At 37.5% G+C, this 13,004-nt stretch overlaps 1 protein-coding gene across 8 annotated transcripts in view; it reads right to left on the bottom strand.

Moving 5' to 3' along the window:
• cobl (cordon-bleu WH2 repeat protein) overlaps positions 1–12,946 on the bottom strand; it is a 53,947-nt gene extending 41,001 nt beyond the window's left edge. For 2 of the 8 annotated variants that reach the window (XM_008432144.3, XM_008432150.3), the window contains exons 1-2: positions 12,785–12,944; positions 12,451–12,587 (exon numbers count right to left, since the gene is read on the bottom strand). In XM_008432144.3, the coding sequence (XP_008430366.2) occupies positions 12,451–12,479 (29 nt within the window). In that variant the 5' untranslated portion in view covers positions 12,480–12,587; positions 12,785–12,944. Of the gene's footprint in view, positions 1–1,507; positions 1,931–8,625; positions 9,134–12,450; positions 12,588–12,784 lie in introns of those variants that run through there. The other 6 variants (XM_008432151.3, XM_008432149.3, XM_008432145.3 and 3 more) reach the window with 6 other exon arrangements.
• Between the last annotated feature and the right edge of the window lie 58 nt (positions 12,947–13,004).

Here is a 13,004-nt window from a genome sequence, read left to right as displayed (position 1 = left end):
TACTTCCATTTCAACTGAGACACTTTTGTTTCTCTTGAATTCAGCACTGCTTACATAACAACCCGGCCTTGTGAATGGATTCCACTGTTGCCACCTCAGGAGCAGCCTGAATACCAATGACATTTTTTTTTCTTCTGTATTTCTGTCTTTGGTGCAGTGTTGCACCAAAGACATCATTCATACTACAACTGAAACTGAAATCGTCTGTTTGGCTATCAAGATGTTTAATCTTTGAACAGCTACTGATTCCACGCGACTCTGAAATGACTCACAACAACAATCTAACAATTTCTGCAGATTCTCCTTCCGCTATCTCTCCTATATCCAAGACCGCCCACCCTTCTATGAAATGCCTTTGTGTCACTTAGTTCTCGCCTTTGAATTGCATTCCATTGCACCCCTCATAAACATCTCTTTTCAATCTTATTGCAGCTCTGGGTAATTATTTTAAATAAAAAAATGCACTAACAGGTTGTTATAAAAATATAGTCACCTGTAAACCTATAAAACACCTGATGAATCATAGTTTTACTAAGATGAAACCTGGAAAGGACTGGTTACTGGTATCGAGGTAAACAAAGGGTTTAAAGTGTGAGCATTTCACGACTAAAACTGGTTTCTGAGGCAATAAAGAAAATTCCATCTGTAAGCCTGCAAGTGTAGATTAATGTAGCGCTGCCCCTCCCCCACTTACTGCTGTGCAATGCTTTTTTGATGTCTGAAAGGCTCCTACTGTCCAGGCTTGGAAACAAGCTTTAAATAAGTTTGTTCATAATAGTACTGTTATATGTTGACTTCTTCATCATGCTGAAGTTTTTTAAAAATGTATTCATTATAGATATAACATTGTTTTATGTCTTTTTTCTGCTCACATAAATTGTAAAGAAAAAATAATAATAATTAAGGTGCAACATTCTGTGACAAGCATCTTTATTTAAAAACTGCTAAATTTACCAGGGGTTTTACATAGATTTAAGAAAAAATAAAGTGTCAAAAACTAATAAAAAATGTAGATAGCATTATTATAAGTAACATTCAATGACATTATTTTAGTATCAATAGAAATAAGACACAATAGATATAATCATGTTGCGCATTTAAGTATTATGTTTTTGAATAAATGCTTCAATACAGTGGAGCTTAATAAATGTTATCCACCGAGAGAATTTCATGGTAGCCAACACCCAGTTCTTGGGATCACCTGGTTTTCCTAAACTACCTAAAATAAAATACATTTCAAAAGTAAATAAAACTTTGTTGGCACGAAAACTACTAAAAACAGCTGCATGTTCAGACCATGAGAACAACAGTTCTATTAAAACATTCCTCCTGTAACGAGCTTGAGAAAGATATTATCAACATGAACTCCTGAGGCTACAATCGGCAGCCCAACAGAAACAGTAGATGTCAACAAGTTATGCACTGTATGTACAAAATGGCAAATAACTATTCTAGACAACATTTTTTCAAACAGTACATGTGAATATCATAGAAGCACCTCACTTACATCAAAGGAGATCCTTGCGTTAGAGTGTCCAAACAATTGGTGTTCAGAATAAATCTCAACCTTTACAAATGTTCCAAGATTCAGCAAGCTCCTCTAAATAATCTGTATGTCCGTCTTTTATCGTCCAACCCAGCGCTGTAAAATTCAACGTTCTCCGAGGTTTTTCCACCCAGTCCAGAATAGAAAAATAAGAATAAGCTTGACAGCGAGCGGACTCTAACCTGAGTAAGGTTAAACATTGACAGGCTGTGAGACATCGGCTAACTCTGACCCAGAGGACACAGGGAGTCATTAACTCATGCAATGCAGAGTGGTTTCCGCTGGTTGTGTCATTAGAATGACAGCCCACAATTAAGGTTATGACAACACTTATTATAATCCACTTAGAAGTAACAAATTATAGTGTGGGCTTTGTTTTATTATTAAGTTTGAAGACTCCTTCAAACATATGGGTTACCCACCATAAACATACTACTATATTGTTTATTACATTGTTATTCTTATAAACGCTTAAGGAGCTGCAAAGGCATTAGGATGTGAAGCCTTCCTGGTAGGTCTGGTCTTTAAAGGTAAACAGAACCAGGCTCTGTGGACCTGTAAGACTGGGCCTCAGCCAGACTTAGCACAGTGAGCTAGTATCCTCCTCTCCCTCTCTTCTTTAGAGCAACATTTCACTTTCCCGCCCTCTCCTTTCCTCTCTCCAGCATAGACAAAGACGCCTTTAGGAAAAAGTCTGGTCTCCCACAGAGTTGCAATCACCGTAAGCAATTAGAAAGATGAGGAGAGTAAAAGAGAAGTAATGGAGGAAAAGCAGGAAACCCTGCTCTGGCACAGGGGTGCAGTAAGTGCAGTCCTGTGATGCTGCAGGAATTCAGTTACAAAAGTGCTCTCTCTCTTTTTTTTTTCTTTTTTTTAATATATACACACACACATGCACAAATACACATACACTGCTAATGGACCTCTCAGAACCACCAAGTCCCTTTCACTTGACTAAACATCATTCATAAGGATACATTACTTCCAATTCACAATAAAACACCTTTTAGTCTTTATTAGATCTTTTTTGATAAGATTTAAGACACCCATTACTCAAGAAGAACTATTCTCTGGTTTCACTACTAAAAAATGTAGTTGGATAAATATGCACCCGTTTCAACATTTACAAAGCTTATACCTGAAGGCACTTTGGATTTACCAATTAATCCAACACGTCTTTTAGGCTTTTGGAGAAAAATAACCCACACATTCACAGAGGGAACATGTGAACTGCATGCATAAAGGCCCTGGGTCAGATTTGAACACATGATCTTCTTGTTACAAGAAAACATGGCTAAGAGCTGGGCCACTGTGCAGCACCATTTTAAATGTGAGCAATAGACAAAGTTCGAGTCAGTTTATTTACAAAGCACAGAGTCAATGACTTTGCAGTTATCACTACCGAACAAGCACATAGTGACAGCAGGAAGTCAACTGACTGATGTTTTGGATCAAGGTATTAGAAAGGAATAATTCAAACAAAAAAAAGCTATCACCCTCTCAAAATAAAAATAAAAAAAAGCAGCTTCAGACTCCAGTAACTGCATGTTTGCTTTATAAACATGCAGTTACATTGCTTGAAGGACATAGCTGCAGCATAGCAACGCTAGTACAACTAGTTTTTCACATTTGATAAACAACATCATAAACAATGCTGAAAAACACAAGACAACCACTGGTGATTGTGAACTAATTTGTTTCTGACAATTTGTTTTTTACTTATTCAATTTAGTGGCAACTTTTCCACCCGCGTCATTGGGTGAGAGACGGAGTAGGCACCAGCATCCCGGCAGCCCTACAGGGATGTCCTTAGAGTCAAGGACAATAGAAGTTATGATGTGCAACCCTGTAATACAAGACATTATAATTTCCACATACACATTGACTGATCAGGTAATTGGTTTAGACGCAAGTGATATACTTCATTTAAAGCTGACAAACGGTGGTTATCCATCCATTCCCAGGAAGATTATCAAAAGCATCACATTGATTTATTCGAGTTGTAAGAACATGACTCCAGCAGAGCATTGTCAAAATATTCCCCTAAACAAACAACACTGGTCTTCATTTGTTATAGCAGCTTCAGACTCCAGACCCATATCTTTCTGGTACTATGTGTGTGGGTTTTATTTTTTCTACGTTTAACATTACAAGCATAAAGTATGCCAAATATACATTGATTAAAAAAAAGACGTGTATCTTTTGTTCATTGTGGCAGACTTAATAGAAAATATGTCAGGTATCAAGTTGGTATGAACAAATTTTAACTCTTGGTATAAAGATAATGTCCACCAGTTTAGCTGCTAAAACAGTAATGCTTTGAACATAACAGTTGTGAGTTATTATTCAGGAACTGGACAAAGCATCCACCCTCAAATTTGTCCCAACAAAGTAAAGGCCACCCTGCAATTAGCATAAGATTGCTACTTACAATTAGCAGAGAGAGATAGGGGAGGGCAAAGCACACTCAAACACAGCTGAGTACCTGAATGAATTATAATTTATTAAGAACAACTTGGTTGCCAACATCTTTTCTAAGTATTAGGATGAGTTGACTGCAATAATCATCACTTTATATATGATAATCAAGTACTTCACACAGACAGGTGACATAGTTCCCTACTGAAACAATACAATAATGTCTATAATCAAGGTAAAATGACAGATAGCTCAGATGGCGCTGACTACCTGTTGTAAGGCAAGATTTATAGTTTTATTACAATGATGGTGATTGTGTTTCTGGCTTTGGACTGTAAGCACCACCCGTCCTTGAGCTGAGCTGTCCTAAATCAAGCACTGCAAGAAAACTTTGATGAAAGACTATCCTCTTGTGTATTTTGTTTCACTAACAAATTATCTCTGATAATAAAAATATTGCCATGAATTTAAATGGCTCTCCACTATAGATTTTACAAAATATTACGTTTTCGTTACAAAGCTGCTGTTAGGTTTGACAAACTTTTTTCTGGCTTGAAGAATTAAAATCCAAATTTTTCTTTATTGAATACAGATATGCAGTCAGTACGTTTAAAAAAACACTTGTTTAAAATAAAAAAATCAAATGGTAAAAGCACTAGAATGAACAACAACAGTCATCAGCGCCATTCTTCACCTTCCACCTTCCACTGTCCTGTCTCAGATGAATGTGAGCACATCCCAGACACTCCCTCACTTCACCCTGGACCCACACATATACACCATCCTGCAACCCAGCCAGCATACTTCTTGGGTGTCATGGTGTCCCCATGACAACCTATATTTACACCGCTTGACTGCAGATGAGAGAAGACCTCGGTTCAGCAGCAGCTGTGGATTTTGAACGCATTCTGACAAAGGGCGTGTGTCCTAGAAAGGCAAAAACCAACAAGGATGGCAAGAAAGAAAACCAGCAAAGAAGCTGTGATAGATTTTTTTTCTTCTGTTAAGTAGATAAAGACATCTAAAACACGAGCTCTCTACATGCTGCTAAACCATGTAGCAACAGGTAGCGCCTGCTTAGCAACCCAAACAGGCTCTAATTCAGCATATGCCTTGATAAAAGCATTACTGACCACATAATTAGCAATCTAAACACACAGCAAGACAAAAATGTAGACTAGTTGCGACATAATGAAGGTCATGCCTGCAGATACAGTTTTTTCATTGTTCTGAACTGGACTGCACATTATATTTCTTTTTTTTTTTTTTATACACTGAGGACATATTTGTTTGGTGGTTCTTTAGCGTCACTAAAAGCACTGCTTTCCTCGAGCACAGCAATAAAAAAAAGACAATGTAGCATCACATTTCTCTGAGCGTTCACACTCGAATGAAACTCACTTTGCATATGGCTGCTAGGTTTCCTTTAATATGGGACTTTCAGACTATTAAAGCACTCTAATATTAATCTGTCACCCACGGCATGTAGTAAACCCAAGCCACAATGTTTTTGTATTGCTACGAAGACCTGGGGATGAGTCAGCCACCAACGATCAAGGACTATCTCTTTCACACCTAAAAAGAGGAAGCCCACTTTCCGTAACAGCTCTCCACTCTGTTATATCTGTCCTCTCCTCTTATAACACATGGTGTCATTGCTTCCATTTGTGACCAGTGACAAATAACCATGTGGGAATCACTCCACAAAAAACAAACTCCAGGACAACCGTAATTCTCCAAAAAAGAAAAAAGGTGATGTCTTTTGACCAAAGAGACATTCTGATCGTATTGCTTGCAAGTACTCAGTTCAGTCTTCTCAATTGTATTACTATTTTCTCACTGAAGCTGTGGGAGGATCTCTCAATGCTACAGAAAATGCACCTTTCCACTAAACTAGAGGTGCAGAAATTATTTTGCATTGAAACAAGGGCAGTTAAAAAAAGAAATGCAGCACAATAAATCAGAAAATTTATTGTAACAATTTGAAATTTTAGTCTGGACTAGTTAGTCTATACTCTATAGACTCATTTGAAAAATGTTAAAATGAGTGAAAAATATATGTATTTGCAGTAATTCCATCAAGTCAAGTCAAAGTTTACTTACATAGCACATTTACAGCCCCAGCTGACCAAAGTGTTTCACAACACAACATCACAGGTATATAAATGAGAAAATAGAAATAAAATTAGGTTTAGTAAAAAATAATACCAAGTGAATACATTATATTGATTAATAAAAAATAAAAAAAACAAGTAACCATACATTATAAAAATAAAGTAGCAGAAAAATTGATAGTGATTTAAGTGAATATGTTCTGTAAGAAGTGACAGGAGTCTTTGCAATATTCCAGTTTTATGATGAGTTAGACTTATGAGTGACAAGCAACCGCAGTAGAAATAAGAAAAAGAAATAGCAGATGTTGGTAGGAAAAAGAGAAATATTTGATGATGCAGAACTACAGAACAGAAAAAGCAAATAGGTGAAGAACAATTAAGCCGATGCAGAAAAGAGAGAGAGATCATGTAAAAGCACAACAGCTAGAAATGCTAATTAGTCTGTTGTCTATTCCCCAAGATGATTGTTCAATTAGAGACTGCTCCCACTAGAGAGACTAAAGGAAAAACACTTATGATGCAGACATTGCTAGAACAGCTTTCACAATGGCAATGCCCAACACCTATGCCTGTTTAAAGACTAAACCAAGTATCCATCTTCATGAAATTGGATTATTTAGAGAACAAGAGGTCAAATAGAAGTTCCACTTGTGTTTATCTCAATGTACATCAGAGAAACATCATTTGTGCAGTGAATAATTGTTTTCATAATAACACCTCAAAAAAATTGTTTTAGCACAAAGTGATTGTTTTCTCTGCATTAGTGGATTAAAAGTTTCACCAGCATCCAACAATCTTGGAGTGTCCACCAGACTCCATTAAATCTGTACACGCAAACATGTGCAGTCCGTCTGTCTTCCTCTCTTACCAACGCGCATACCGCAGTGACTAACATATGACAGCGGGCTTCCAGAAATAAACTGACTCATAACAGCTGCTTTAAACAGACAAACACTGTCTGCCCGCTGTCGATACTTCACATTGTCAACTGTACAGAGAGGTCTTTGTTGCCACTTCATGTGTTCAGCACTAACAGCGGGGTTGGCATACAACATAGTCCACAGTGTGGTGTAGCCCATGAAGAACAACTGTCTACAAATACAGCCAGTGTAGAAATGTGATAAATATAGCACCGCATTGCTCTGGAGTGAATATTCAGAGCTGCGTTTCTGTTTTAATGGTACACTTTAATGGTACACAGAAGGGATGTTGTTGGGTGTTCTTGCCCTTGAACAAACATCCATTTGACATTAAACAGAAATCCCATTATCACAGAAAACTATGCACAATATTTTATTACCAATCTCTGCCGATTATCTCTAAATTTATGAATAGAGTTGAAGTTTGCAAGCTTTGTGGAAACCCAACATCCACACATTATTTAAGTCAAAGTGGTCTGCTAAATGGTTGATGCTGTAGAGCTGCCAACAATACAACCTCAAATGAGTGCTCTCCTGTCCGTCTCACATTTCAGAGAGGTTTAATTTAAGCTACCATAAAATAAGCCTAAATATACTGTTGTGACCAATGAAGACTTCCCTCTTTATATAAAAAATAGACATATATATATATATATATATATATATATATATATAGACATACGTCTGTCTATTTTTTTTTTTTTGAAAAGAGTGTTTCTTCCCCTCTCAGTTTTACACTCTTCTATACTATATTGAGTCCTTATGTGATGGACTAACCCCAATTAGTTAACAATTGTGAAGTGAAATTAAAATTATATATAGTTTTCTTCTTTGTAATTTTGTGCACCATTTGAAAATATGCATGTTGATGAAAAGCCAACAGCGACTAACTCAAAAGACTTGTAGCTGTAACACTGAACCTTCCAAATATGTGTTGAACTTCTAACTCAGGTAGGCTGAATTCAAATGCATGTCACACTCCATTAAGGCTATATAAAGAATATGATTCGGCGATACATATCGATATTTTCCGCCCTAGGAAAGTATCGATTTTTTATCCGCGAGTATCGATCCGTTAAACCTTAGGGGTTCATAGCCTTATAGCTCTTTTTAACGTCTAGTTTGTTACGGCGCAGCAGCAAGACTCCACCTCCCTCAGTGTCACCTTCAACCAACTTGAGCTTAAAGTGCACATTATAAACTACACACCAGTTTTTAAATTGTGTTAATAGGCCAAGTATAACCGGAGTTATGCTAAAATTAGTAAACCATATTGAATGTCAGAAATGTCAAAAGCGCCGCCATTCCCCGGCTTTTCCGATTATGTGAGAGGGAATGAGCTTCCAAACGTACAAAACGAAACGAAACATTAGATTCCTGTGTTTTTGGACATGTAAAATCTTTAATAAATAACGATGGGCTGTATTTTGTTGCTGAGAAACGAAGAAAAGTTGCGTAAGTAACCATGAAAGAGAAGCGGAACGGAGCAGCGGAACGGAGTAGCGGCGCGAACGGAGCAGCTGCAAAAGCAGTGAGATCGCGAAATGAATGCAAATTTCGACTGGTAGCATTCACTTCGTAATTAGTTTTTAGCTTAGCGGTTTCTGTTCTGTATATAAAGGATTACCTGAAGAATTAACATGGGTTGATAACGTCCCAAGCGGGCGCGCAGCGGCGCTGTGTTTTGAGCAGGAAGACGAAGAGGAAAAACCCGCAGCCGGAATTCGCGGCACAGTGAGGATTTCCATGGTAACAATGGCTGATCGATCATTCTTATTAGCAACAGACAAAGAGTATCAGAGACTGAGAGAACTATGAGATCCTGGCAGTCTGAGAGGCAGCTACTCAGAGATCCAAGCAGGGGAATACCGGCGCTGCGTAGCTGCAGGGAGTCGATCACTACGGGGTGAGGCGGAGCCACTACTTTAGCAGCTAGTAGTAAACAGCTTACAGCCATGGCTAACTCCGGGAGCCAAGATAGAAAAACCTTTTTCCCCATAGTCTAAAACACTGCATTTGTGGCTGCATTTCTACTCCAAAATGCAGCCACAGTGTCCAAAAGAGAAAACACGCAATTATTTGCATATTGAGAGTCTACAGAGGCTGATGATCTCCCCACTCTGCTCCTGGATTACCGTTTAAACTTTGGAGTTTTATGTCAAATCCACATTAATTAAATGGCAGAAACTAATTCTCTCACTGCATCTTTGATTCATTTTGTCTATCTGCAGACTGTTAGACTGTCAGGTATTGTGTAGTTGGTGCTTTTAATCAGTTTTCAGTTAACTAAATTCAAGTCTATGGAACACATAATGTCACTAAAATCACTCTGTCCTTCAGAAAATTGTAAAAATGCACTGAATCGTATTGAATTGTATCGCTCAACAAATCGTATTGTGACCAGAATATCGTATATCATATCATATCGTGAAATTATTGCATTACTACACCCCTACACTCTATAGTATTAATTAGAAAAAAATTAAAGCGTCAGTCATTTTCACAATTAAGCTAAACATGAACAGATGCAAAACCAAGTGCATCACAAACAATGGAGGCTTCTGAGACAAATAAAATAAGTCTAACACAGCTGTGAAGCAGAAGGCAGCATGTGTCAGTTGCTGAGGCTTAAATATAGACAGTTTCTTAGACATGAGTTTTCCTTATGTTTAAAGGAGGAAGTTCATATTTAGAAAAATGCATGTGGCCTGTTTGAAAATAATTAATTTTAATATGTGAAATACAGATTGGCGAGAACTCATGTGACTAAAAAAAGAACTGACACTCCTTCTAAAGTTATCACATCTCTATAAAGCACTTTGAAGTACAAAAACCCACACACGTGAGGGAAGTTGTAAATTTAAGGAATATCGCAAGTCGCCCCAGTTTAAGTTTGTACATCTGCCGCTCCCTTACCGCTTCTGGAAAATGAAGGCAAGGCATATACAACAAAACCACATTATTAAAAAACCTCTTGTATAATCCTCAATCCGCACACAAACAAAACTCTCAGGAAGTTGTTCTCTCACACACACACACACACACACAAGCACACTAGCTGCAGTCATGCAGAGGAAGACATCAGTCTGTTAATTAAAAGGTATGTGTTTGCTGCAGAGTTTAACAGGACAGACTACAACAAATCTAGTCTAAATGCAATTAGCTTGCAAAATGCTGCAACACAACAGAAGGAACAAACTTGAAGCATTTTCACGTAGTGGTTTCGTTTCAGAAATGACATGAAGCGCACAGATGCGTTCGATGCCAATACTGGTTTTTATTTCTCTTTAAGATCTTATCTGCTTTTGATTTTCGGCTATTCTTGCTTGTTTCCTAAAAAAAAAAAAAAAAAAAAAAAAAAGGCTTACTTTAACATGTTCCCACATGTCCCTTGTTCTTTTATATTTAATGAATAGGAAAATAGACATTCAAAAAATGAAATATTAATTCAAATGTGGCTCATGTGTCAAATTAAGTCCTTTCATTTTGATTAATCCCGTCCACATGTCTATTTTAAAATGTTTTTTATTGATCTAATATTTACATAATATTAAATGTCTTTTTTTTTGTTAAGTGTAGGTAGAAAAGTTTGATAAATAAAAAATAAATAAAAGATTGAAAACATCCCCTGATGTTGTTGTGTTTGACCTAGCATTTTCCTTATGTTTTTAAGTCTGATTTACAATCAGTTTGCTTTCTTAGTAAAGGCAAAATGCTCCTTCTCTGACTGACAGCAAGAATGTACAGAATCAGAAGCTTGCCCACATCCTGCTCTGCCAAAACTGGTAGCACCAATAAAAACAAAATCGGGCTCAAGCTAAGCAAATTAAGGTCAATTTAACCGCAACAGATTGGAAATAGTTTTCCTTGCATTTATATTTCTGATCTCGGTTTTCTGTCAGAAGTCAAACTGTCGCTTTTAAGGAAGTTACCCCGAATTTATCGCTAGTATTTTTAATGCACAGAATTCAAGTTTCATTCAGGCCGTCTTCCCCTCCCACACCTGAAGGATAAACTCCAGCTTTCTAAGCACTGACCCACACCGGCATAAAAGCTCAGTGCTCGGATTTCAAAAATACTTCCCACAAAAGAGTAGTCTTGTCTCTCTTTTTTTTTTTTTTCCATGTCTCCTCAAGAGACCATGCTGGGCGAGTTTTGGAAGCAAGTTTGTTAGCGAGGTTTTATGAGCCGTCTTTAATTAGAATCACAGCAGCAAAGAGGCTAGAGAAAGAGTGATGACGAAGGAGAAGTTGCAACACAGAAGTTGTCATGGCGATGTATGTTGAAGAAAAATGTTACACGGCGAAAAGGATGAAAAGGCATTTTGGCTCCGGTGCCAGCAGACTCGGTGGCCAGTCACTTTGTAATTTAGCTAAAAAGTGCTTGAGACTCTGAAATCTCTGTAATCAGGTTAAAGAGGCGTGCACTTAAAATAACAGACCAACGTGCAAAATGTTAACTTTACATTATCAGTGCTGCTTCTAACCACAATCTAAAGCGAAGTCTTTCTTATTACACTACAATGTTCCAAGCTTTGGACACGTCATGAGACATTTTTCAGCCAGTGGAAAATATGGCACAACGTGAAAGGCGTGAAGAAAAGCATTAATCACAGAAACTATTATTCTGGAAAAGCTGCAGAATTCAACAGCGGTGGGAGACTGGACATTTTCAATCATGAACTCCACAAATCTGGCCCCTGCGGCAGACTAGTAAGACGAAAGTCCTTGATGACATATGGTGACCCCAAGTCTACCGCCCATGAAGGGGGCTAATAACTGGCTACTAGGGGAAACTCAAAAGTTTTGAAATGTTATTCTCTGATGGTCTGTTGATTGTTAAATATAATGAATAAATAAAATATGAAAATGGCATCACAGAAATAGTTACGCACCCCACCCTTTTGTAAAAAAAAAATACTGAAATCATTGCCCTTGATTCTTATCCACATGCACTAGTGAGAACAGGTGAACATCTGCAGCATCACACATACAATAAAGATGTGACATGTTTCACAGGACCCATGATTTTCAACATCAAGCAAACATTTGAAATGCATAATGGCACCCATTTTCATAATAAAAGTCAGTGCAATCCACTGCCTTCAGCAGTAATTCTATAAGTAAGCGTAGTTGTAACAAAAAGTTTCAAGTAGCGCGTGTTTTCTTGCATAGTACATTTTTTTGTCTCTTTGTTTCTGTGTTTACTTATTATGTGCTTACTGGAGTATCCCTTTAGACACATAACCAAACGGGCAAGTTAAATTAAAATAAATCCCAACAATAACTACCAAACTTTAGCACACAAAAGTTGGAAAAAGGTCAACAGAATTGATGTCATTGTGCTTAATTAGGCGAGATTTCACGTGCACACTAAAAACGTAAAAGTTCATTTCAAGTTACATAAACCGGTAATAAGTCCGAATGCGTGCAGTCTGTGTTCATAGACTCACCCTGAAGGGGGTTTGGAGGAATCCGTCATGACGCTGATTAAGATATCCTCTCCAGACAAGCCAGACTCCACAAAAACAAATCCGCTCTTCCTTTTTAAATATGCTGAATATCCATTACGTTAACACCGCAACATCACCTGGACAGTACACAAAAATTATTTTTTTTAAAACGCCCTGCTCTTTTAAACAGCATGTTTTATTTTAGAAGCTAATATCTACGTGTGTTTAATGCTTAGGCATAGCAAGTGATAAAAGTTCACGTTGACCTGAAGCACAATGGCAGCATAGCGTCCGTCTCTGCTTGTTAGGCTCAGAGACCGATACGTTTACTTACTGCTAAGTCAAGCGCTCTTCCATAAGAAATAAGAAGTTGCATTGGTTCTTTTCCAAGGGGTTTACTATTTGTCAAATCCACTTGATATAATCCCCGTCTCCCAGTGGCTGAATAACCTCTAACATTATCAAGTTACAGAAATACACCGAGCCACAAAACTACTTCCGGAAAATATTTTCAAAATGAAACTTCGACAAAAGTCTTACCCAGAGATGGTCAG

Source organism: Poecilia reticulata, chromosome 16, assembly GCF_904066995.2.
Source record: "Poecilia reticulata chromosome 16, P_reticulata-male-v2, whole genome shotgun sequence".
Classification (NCBI taxonomy): domain Eukaryota; kingdom Metazoa; phylum Chordata; class Actinopteri; order Cyprinodontiformes; family Poeciliidae; genus Poecilia; species Poecilia reticulata.
This window is presented reverse-complemented; position numbering and strand designations above follow the sequence as displayed.